General features: G+C 43.5%; 1 protein-coding gene across 1 annotated transcript; it reads left to right on the top strand.

The window, feature by feature from the left end:
- The first annotated feature begins 6,423 nt into the window (after positions 1-6,423).
- LOC125520095 lies at positions 6,424-8,819 on the top strand. Its single transcript, XM_048684935.1, has 3 exons — positions 6,424-6,920; positions 7,529-7,909; positions 7,986-8,819. The coding sequence occupies exons 1-3, from the start codon at positions 6,887-6,889 to the stop codon at positions 8,588-8,590; spliced, it is 1,020 nt and encodes a 339-aa protein (XP_048540892.1). The 5' UTR covers positions 6,424-6,886; the 3' UTR covers positions 8,591-8,819.
- The last annotated feature ends 1,218 nt before the right edge of the window (positions 8,820-10,037 follow it).

The following is a 10,037-nucleotide window of genomic DNA, read 5'->3' as shown; positions in this document are numbered from 1 at the left end:
TTTCATATTAAACACACACCATGTTGTACATTAACTTTTTCCATTTTCATAATTTAAAATTTTTATTTTCTTTTTTGAAATCAAATTGCTATCAAATAATAACTGAACTTCTTTATGGATTGAGAGAATTATTTTAAAACGCAAAAGGAAATAATTTCTTTTTGTGTTTTCGAACATGGAAATACAAAGTAAACCTCTCTCGCAAATTTTTTTGAACTTCACCGGACAGACCACTTGAACTTCTTTCAACAAACCTTTTGGGCTTTTATTTTTCAATACTTTTATTTCTTACCAGAAATGGAATCCTTGCAGTACTTGAACTTATTGTTGTTTTCACTATGAACTTCTGTCGCATTTTTGTGTATACGCCGAATTACATGCAATTGAAGGTCGAACGTCACTTTTTGCCATTTTAAAACATGTAATTGGAGGTCGAACGCCCCGCAATATAAATTCTGAACCATGCACAGAGGTGCACTTGAACTTCTTGCAGCAAATCTGAGTTTTTTTATACATCTCGAACTTCTCTGTTATTTTGAATTGAACTTCTTATTCTTATTCTTAGAAAAAAATGTTTTCAAATAAGCATGAAACATTTTTTAAAATTGAACCTCACACATATATTTTTCCTAAAAATGGAAAGAATTTCAGTTTCCGTAAACATCAAAATACTCCTTTTTTTAAGATTGGAACTTCTTTAATTTTATTCTTTAGTAACGAAGAGAAACCTGTCTTTTTTATAAATATTGGACTTCTCTATTTTTATAATTTGGATTTCTTGGTTTATTTGAAATACTTTCTTTTTCCATTTTTTGAAACCGTAAAACAATGTTCTTTTTATAAGAAATAAGCATCAAAGTCATGTGTTATGTCACTTTGAACTTTTGGCTATCCATTTTCAATAATGGGAAAATCCATGGGAACTTTTTTTTGTATAGTGATAACATTTTCTTTGAACTCTCTATTTTATCAAATTTGAACTTCTCAACTAAACACATTTATAGTTGAAGCTTGTTTTTCTTCATGTTATATAACCATCGAACTTCCGTGTTATCTTAATTTGAACTTCTTGGTTTTTATTCTTTAGGAACTGAATAAATCCAAGTTATGAACACTGAACTACTCAGTTATTTTAATTTGAACTTCTAGGTTTTTTAGAAACGGAGAAATTTTGTTTTTTCAAAAACATTTTAAACTACACTATATTTTTAGTTTCACCTTCCCGACTTTCTAATAAATATTGAACTTCTCGGTTATTTAAATTTGAACTTCATGTTTTTTTATTTAGAAGCAAGGAATCCCTTTTTTATGAATTTTTATTTTCGTAAAACTTTTTTTGGATTGATTGGTTAATCTTACTCAAAAAACATAATGTTGTTTTATTTTCCAAACTTGCTTTGTTTCATGTGGTGATCATGTTTGATATTTTGTGTTGTGATACTTTTCCTTCCTTTTGTTCTCGTTGTGAAGTTTTTCTTTGCAAAAAGATGAACTTCTCGCACGAATTTTACATGTGTTTGTCTTAAAAAATGTTTATGTTTTATTTGTGTTACCATTTTTTCTCCATCAAAGTTCCTGATGTTTTCATATATGAATTACTTGGGCATTTTTATTATAAAAAGCTAGGTTTCATATATACAAAAGGTCGTGAGAACTTTTTCTCTCCAGCAACATACAAATTTCTCAAGCAATGTTTCCACATCAGTTGACAAATCTCAAATTTTGATTATACAAAGTAGATAGAAACACATATATTTGAATGGGTGTACTGGATAACCAATTCATCATCCACACGTGCATACAGAAGCACATGAGATCTGCACCAACGTACTCATGAACAATGCACTCATTTACAATCAATTCATCATCAAAGTACTATGCTCCTGGTTGCACGGATTCAAGAAAGAGGGAGGGTACGTAACTCGCGTGCTTGTAGCACTAGCAGGCAGCAGCAACTCACACGCTGGAGAGCATGAGTTGTTGCTCGACGCAACCAGGTGGGCAGCAGAGGCTGCGTCGCGTAATGTAGGTGCAGAAATCTGAATTGTTCAGAGAAAAGTGAGAACACTGAACCTGTAGCTTGATAGAATCTGAACTTCACAATTTTTCATTTCCACATCCGAAGGCCGGAGCCCTAACAACGGCATGAATGGAGATGGCCACGACTCGGTGGGCGAGATGGGGGGGGGAGTCCGGTGATGGCCACGACTTGGTGGGCGAGATGGTAATGAGAAGGTCAGAGAGAGTTGGCAGGGAAGGTCACTGGTCGTGGCTGGCTTCCTGTGACTCAAGAAGCAAAGAACTTGGGGGAGGAGCACGGAAGATTAGACGGGGATAGGTTGTGGACCTCCAGCTTGCTTCCTGGCATGGCGGCTGTGGGAGATGGACAGGACAACCGCTAACATTTTTCAGAAGACCGGGGATGCACCCGCATATGGACGTGACCGGTGAGGCGCTGTTGAACCGGGTGGCGGCACGAGCAGGAACCGAGCAGCGGCGAGCAGGTGGTGGAGGCGGCGGCACAAGCAGGAACCGAGCAGCGGCGAGCAGGTGGTGGAGGCGGCGGCACGAGCAGGAACCAAGCAGCGACGAGCAGGTGGTGGAGGTGGCGGCATGAGCAGGAACCGTTTGCCGGGGAGGAAGGTGGGGGAGGCGGCCCGTCTGCCAAGGAGGAAGGTGGGGGAGGAAGGCTCGGTCCGGCGACGATGCACAATGGCTGTGTCGCGCCGGCGGCCGTCGGGTGGCTGGGAAGGCGGCGGCGAGCCCGATGGATGGGGGCGGCGGCAGGGAGCTCGGTGGATGGCAGCGGCAGCGGTCGGGAAGCGGCGCGCGGGGCGGCGGCCGGGGAGCGGGGCCGCGGCCGAGGAGAGGCGTCGGGCGCGGCCGATGAGAGGGGAGGGAGTTCGATGGCGATGGGATCGGGGGAGGTTGGGGACGAGCAGTGGTGGGGTGGGTCTTTTTTTCTGCAGCGGGTTCGGGAGTTCGCGAGCACCCAGATCGCTGCTATATAGGGCGCGCCGTGATCCAAAAAACTATTCTGATCCCATGATCAGAATAGTGCTACTATATATATATACATACATATATATTACATTTCCGCGAGCATACTAGCGTATATATACAGCCCGTCTATTCTGATAATATTATCAGAATAGTTATATACGGCCCGTCTATTCTGATAATATTATCAGAATAGTTATTCTGATAACACTTCCGCACTGCATGCTCAACGCAAGGGCACTGCACTTTCTTTAGCAAGAGCACTGCATTACAGAAACTAGTGAACTTCGTTTCGAAAAAAACTGCGTGTAATGTTTTTTTGGTACAATTTTCGCTCTAATTTTTTAACCGTTTATCGAAACGAGGCGTGTAATATACCGTTGGAAAGCTACAGATTAGGCGCAACTTCGCCATGTTGAACACTTTTCGAGATTCCCCGCGGTTTAAGAGCAGTTTCATAAACGGTGCGGCCCACAAAGAGTGGCAGCGAGCGTTTTTTCGCATTTTTTTCTAAACCGCTTGTCGGAATGAGGCAAATGATACACCGTTCGATAGATATAGTGGAGGCGCATCTTTTTCATAACTATTGTTTTCTCTAATTCGTTACGGTTTAAGAGCAGTTTCAAATTTACTAAATCGCGGAATTCTCTTTTTTTTTTGAAATTTTTGCAATTTTTGGTACTGTTTTCCCTCTAGTTTTTGAACCGTTTGTCAAAACAAGACGTGTAGTACTTCGTCAGAAAGCTATGGACAAGGCACACCTTTTATATGTAGAAATGGTTTTGAGATTCCTTACAGTTTTAAGTTAATTTTGAAAATCGTGTGGCGGACGACGAGAGGCAGCGGTCGTTTTTCGCGAAATTTTTACAAACCGGTTATCGAAACAATTCAAATGATATGCCGTTGGAAAGATATCGACGAGACACAACTTTTTCATGTAGAACACTCTCTCTAATTCCTTACGGTTTAGGAGCAGTTTTGAATTTACCGAAATACGGACACTCTGTTTTTCGCAACACCCAAATCGACGTGGGTACTTCATCCGACTAAAAACTGCACTGCATCGGACGAAAAACCGCAGTGCATCAGACGCGTTAGAGAACTACATGGTTTATTTTATTCAAACGTAATTTTTTTAAGGACGAGAAAGTAGAGTGCACTTCACATCGGGTGTAAATGAACCACAACACTATTAAGAAGTGAACCGCATTACTTTTTTTCGCTTTCGTAACAAATTTTTTGCATTACGGGATGAACAACATCACACGTCCGACCACACTGCGTCAGAATGAAAACTGCACTGCATCAGACGGGCAAGCGAGCTGCATAATTTCTTTTTGTCGGACGTAATTTTTCTCATACGAGTTTTTGTTGTCTTTTTTTACCTTTTTGATGAACGAGAGTGGAATGCAGAGATGAGGCAAGTGAACTGCGACAAATATCGTAGTGGACCACATTATTTTTTAGTTGTTTCGCTAAAAAAAATTGCACTTCCACGATGTGCGCAAGTGAACGGCATCACTCTCAAAAGCGAACCACATCCAAGGACCAAACGGACTATAGACGTTGATGTAGCCAACTAATTTTTGAAACACGAAACATTTTTTGCATTTCATACATAGGGATAATGAAACATATTCTTTTTAGAAAAACTGAGTGCACTTCAAAAAAAATCTCCAAAAAATGCAACACATGGATGGACTGAACTGCGTCACCCAACTTTATCATAAAAAATGTACTCCACACCCATGCCCCAAGGAGAAACACCGCCGCACTGCACCACCTCAAAACACAAATAGAAGTCAAGTAGTGGACTACACGCCCATGCTGCCTGAACCACGAGCCACTCACCAATGAGCTGCATGTCTTTGACGAAGAAGAATTCACTGACGCCCATACTGCAAGGTGGCGTGGAGTCGAGGAGGGCACACACCCACTGTGCACGCTGGAGTCGTGGTGCATTGCATCACTATGGTCGTGCTGCTCGAGTGGCGGAGTACTAGCCAAGCAAACTGCAAACAACATTTACACTAAACCACATCTGAGCATCACAAAAAGGTCGTCGCTGAAGCCGTGCACTCAGCAGGTGCGTGTAGCCATCATCGACTCCCCACGGAGTACACTTCTGTACTGTGAGTCGAACATCAACATGATTCGTCAGTAGCAAGTGCTCCTTCAACTGAATGGGTTGACAGAGGCTACCCCCATGGGTGCTGGACGCCGACCGCGTTGCGCCAACCGCAAGCTATAGTGGACTGCATGCCCGTGCTGTGCCAACCGCAAGCCGCTCGCTGGTGAGATGCAAGTCCTTACTGAAGAAGTTTTCGTTGTCGCGCTGTACTGGAAGGTCGCGTGCCGCCCAACTTCAGTGGTCGCTGCCTGTGACTTGCTCGTCGTCCTCCTGGTGGATGTTGGAGAAGAAGAAAAGAGTTAGAATGGGGAGAAGCGGAGACAGAAGTGGTTGTTGGGCCAGATCCGGCAGCCATGGACCATGGTGGTGGATTGATAGAGGGTGGCTCTTGGAATGCGACATGACCTATAGAAGGGGAGAACAAGAGAAAGTCGCACCGTCAAATTTTTCTGCACGCAAGTGCTTCGCGAACTGCACAAGCGGAGTAGTGTGTATTGCAATTCCTCATTGGACGCACTTGTATGCAAGCACGCACTGCCGCACTACACAATCAGCGGGCTATGAGCTGCACGCGCTGGAAACATGGACCGAGGGCGACCTTCAGCGGTGTGAACTGCACCATTTGTGGACGGCCACGCACTGCAACGGTGGGAGATGGGCACTGCACGCGAGGCCTCCCTCCACCTCCACGCTGGTCGTGCTCCTACTGGAGATCAGCCTGGCCGGCGGCGCCGGCCAAACCTCCCCCAACCCCGGATCCATAGTTCCACATCGCCCCCGCGGGAATCAGGTGGCGACGCTGGAGGAAGGAGGTGGGTCGGGCCACCGTGGTGGTTGGTGGATGTTGTGGATCAGGGGCGCGCTGGATCCGGGCGAGGTGGTCCGTTGGCAGGCTTGCAGCGGTGCCTGGGTGAGCGCGACTATGCGTGTGGGACGGCGGCGACCGTTGCATCACGGTTGGGCAGTTGGTCATGGCACGACGGCGCATGGGTGGGTCACGACGTAGGGGGTCACCGGATCTGCAGGTGGCAGGCAACGGGATCAAGTGGCGAAGGAGCGTGGCTGCTTTGGCCTGGTCAAGGCGACAGCGCCCCGTGTCGGAGGAAGGTGGAGGGGATCGCCGGGCGGAACTACTGCTGGCGGCATAGGAAGTCCAGGTGGACCCGTGGATGGTGCGGGAGGGGATTGGGGGGCGACGGTGGTGAGATGTGTTAGGGAAGTTGGGTCGTGGGACGTGCGGGGAAGAAGGCGGGTAGTGCGGGGGTGGGTGCGCTCCGGGGGTGGGTGGTGGATGTGGTTCCGGTCGGGGACGAAGGAGTGTTATCAGAATAAGCCAGTTGATGTGCAAAATAAGGTCTTAAGGCTGCGTTTGGCAGCAAGGTTTTTTTAAAGTTTTCGGAGAATACTGCGGTATCTGAAGAAAACCATGGTTTTGAAAACTTTGATGTGTTTGGCTTCAGAAAAACTGAAGTTCTATAAACCAGAGTATCTCAGAAACCAAGGTATTTTTGCTGTTTCGGAAAAAGAGGTCCCGAGCTCTTTTTTCTAAACCGAATGGCGCAGTTGACGTCCCCGTCTATATCCAGATGAGATCGCCTCCTACTTTTCCTCTGACTGTTATCTCGCTAACGAATTCGATTATATCTCCTGCTTATTAGCTGATTCTGTTTGATTCACGTACGTTCTCTTCTCAGGTGCTTCTTCTTCCAGCCAGCATCACCTGCAAGTCTCCGTCTCCCATCTCCTCCATCGGCCATGAGTCAATCAAGCCCACCACCAGGGAAAAAAGGTATGCGCTCATCTATGCCCTTTCCGATGAATGCAATACTGCCACAAGGGGCGGCATATTGAATTTACTCCATGCTGATCTTCCAAGGAGTAGATGTCAATGTGGGCTAATACGAGGGCAGTGATTAGTTTCCAGTGATCTTCCAAGCTTCTTGCTTCTCGGTCGTGTACTTGTATGCCTATTAATTTTTGGCAAGTAGCGCATGTCTTGAGTAGTTCATGGAGTAGATCGATTGGTCTGTCTGAAGAACACTCGTACACACAAGGCTTTGCTAGGTAGCCAATGCAGTACCAACGGCGCACGTACACGCACATATAATTTTGGCCGGACTGAAAGTACACGCACATATAGAAAAAAATATGATGGCAACACTCCTAAGATTGCATTGCTTTAATCTAGTTGATTAATGAACTAGATGTACGTCCTGGTTAAATTAATCTTGCTATTGAATGCTGGCTGATTGATCTATTTCTTGCACTTGTCTAGTTAGCTCAGCATCTAACTGTAGTCATGTTGAGTAGGTACATCATCTTTACTTGGCGACGCATCATATTGTCTTGCTATGATTATATGCCAATCTTCAACTAACAATTAAAAAACAATTGCAGAGCCAAAAAAGGACAGAGCAGCATGGACTAATAGTTGCTTAGCTTTTCTAGTGTCAATGATGAAAGAGTACTCAGATGTGGGGAAGTACCATGGCCAAAATGGGTGGACAAAGGAAGGATGGCAGGCTATGAAAGACCGATTAAATGCGAGACCTCCTGGAGCTAATTTTACTGTTCAACAGCTGAAAGATAGGGAGCAAAGGCTCAAGAAGGAACTGAATGTCGTCAAGTCTATTGTGGAAAAGAGTGGATTTGGTTGGGATCCCAAGAACAAAGTTCCAACGGCTTTAGATGAAAAATGGGAGGAGCTATCAAGTGAACAGCGCAAGTGGAGGCACAAACCATTCCCATACTATGATGTTCTATATGAAATTCACGAAGGTTTGTTTCTGACAATGATTAAAATTAAGAAGTTAATCCTATCATGTCACTTATTAGTCACCTAATTTGTATGCAGGTAAAATGGCAGAAGGCAAGCATTGCAAAAGGACAACTGATGGTACTGAAGAGAGGTACAAGAATATGTCCCAGCTTCCTGAACATGGAACCTATACTGATGATGTTATGAGGGCTGCTAGTATGGATACTCCTGAGGCAACACTATCTGCTCCGGGATCAGCAATCCCAGAATATGACTGGGGTGGAAATATATATGGTGATGATGTTGATTTATCATATGGTGGATATTCAGAACCTCTAGGGAGTAATGAAAATCATGTTTCAGCAGTAGAAGATTTAACAAGTGTGGATTCACCTCGAAGGAAGAGGCTTCAGAATTCAAAAGGATCTGATGATAGAAGTGACAAAACTAAGGGGAAAAGAGGCAAGGACATTGTGTTGTCCAACTTGGTTTCTGTGAGGGAAGAAGAAATGCAGACTTATAAGGAAATGAAGACAAAGCAAATTGACAGCTACAAGGAAATCAAGATGGCCCAAATGGAAAGGAATGACCCCAAAAATGATCCTTATGGCATGCCAAACTGTATTCAGAAACTTAAAACATTGGGACTCACTCCAAGTGACCAGCACAAGATGATTAACCATCTGAAGAAGATATGCTAAACCGTCAAACATTCATGGAAGTAGACAATGATGTTCTTTCCGTGATTATCAAAGAAGTGGTGGCCCCGCATGTCTGAAGGTTACCAAAGCAGGAGACATTTTATTTAATCATGTTACCATTTCATTATACGTTCGTTCAGTGTCATCTTTCATGAATCGTTGCCAATTAAGTAGTATCATGTTTCTTTCTATATTGTGAATAAAGGAAGCACAATAACTCTATTGATTCTTTTTATTCATTCCTCGTATAGAATATTAATATTCTGCATATTTTATTGTACTCATGAGACATCCAACCTACCGGAAAAAAATTGCTAAAATAAATGAATTTATTTTATTCAGTACACTTCTGAACAAAAACATATATAAAAAGGAGAGCAAATGAAAGTCATGCAGTATTTCTTCTAGTCCGTCTGAGATAGTCTTGATAGTCATTCCACATGGCATTGGCTATTTCATCCCTTTTTGTGCTACCTGGTGCTCGTCGCTCATTGAGAGAATGTATGTCATTTGTATACTTCATATCTCCACTTGGAACATCAATTATTTTTACTGGATCAATCTCTAATTCAACTTGGTCCAACCATTGTTCGCCACCCTCATTACTACAAATGAAATTATGAAGAGCACAACATGCTATCGCAATTTCTGCTTGCGAGTCGATGGGGTATTGCGATGCACATTTTAGTATAGGGAAACGCTTCTTCAGAACTCCAATTATACGCTCAACATGATTACAAAGTTGTGCATGCCTTAGGTTGAATAGTTCTCGAGGATTCTGCGGCCGCTGATTGCATTTAGCCTGCTCCACCAAATGGTACCTTACATTGCGATATGGTGCAATAAAATTAGGCATATTCGCATAACCAGCATCCACCAAATAAAACTTTCCTTCGGGGACACAGAAGTTATTTTCAAGAGCATCTTGTAGAACACGAGCGTCAGAAGCGGAACCTTCCCATCCGCTGCTGACATGGACGAAATGATTATCAAAATCACATGCAACCATAACATTTTGTGACAGTGTTCCCTTTCTGTTACGATATGGATCTTGGTCATTTGGAGATATGCTAATTGGAATATGTGTTCCATCTATTGCTCCAATACAATCCTACAAAAAAATTACATACAATGAAAACTTTGTATTTATATATGGTTATAGCACTGAGGGGTTAAAAGGTGAATAATACCTTGAAATATGGCATAAATTTTGTATTGCTTGCAACTTTGAGAGGAACATTAATTGGAGGCAACTGTATTATACTTCCTGACAATATCATGAGGGCGTTCAACACAATATGGAAATAGCGACTTATGACCTCACCACTATGCTGAAATTGCCCTTGGAGTGTACGATTGGTTGCATTCTTTGAAACGGCATATAAAAATATGCCTACTTGTTCTTCCACTGAGACAAAATTTGTATCTCTTAGATGGCATCTTTCTC

Source organism: Triticum urartu, chromosome 1 (genome assembly GCF_003073215.2).
Source record: "Triticum urartu cultivar G1812 chromosome 1, Tu2.1, whole genome shotgun sequence".
Classification (NCBI taxonomy): Eukaryota; Viridiplantae; Streptophyta; class Magnoliopsida; order Poales; family Poaceae; genus Triticum; species Triticum urartu.
This window is presented reverse-complemented; position numbering and strand designations above follow the sequence as displayed.

What these genes read in the sequence shown, in the direction of transcription:
- LOC125520095 (XM_048684935.1), top strand. Translation starts at nt 6,887, where the DNA reads ATGAGTCAATCAAGCCCACCACCAGGGAAAAAAG. An exon ending in CCCACCACCAGGGAAAAAAG is followed by an intron (nt 6,921 to 7,528) that starts GTATGCGCTCAT and finishes AAACAATTGCAG; the next exon opens with AGCCAAAAAAGGACAGAGCA. An exon ending in TCTATATGAAATTCACGAAG is followed by an intron (nt 7,910 to 7,985) that starts GTTTGTTTCTGA and finishes ATTTGTATGCAG; the next exon opens with GTAAAATGGCAGAAGGCAAG.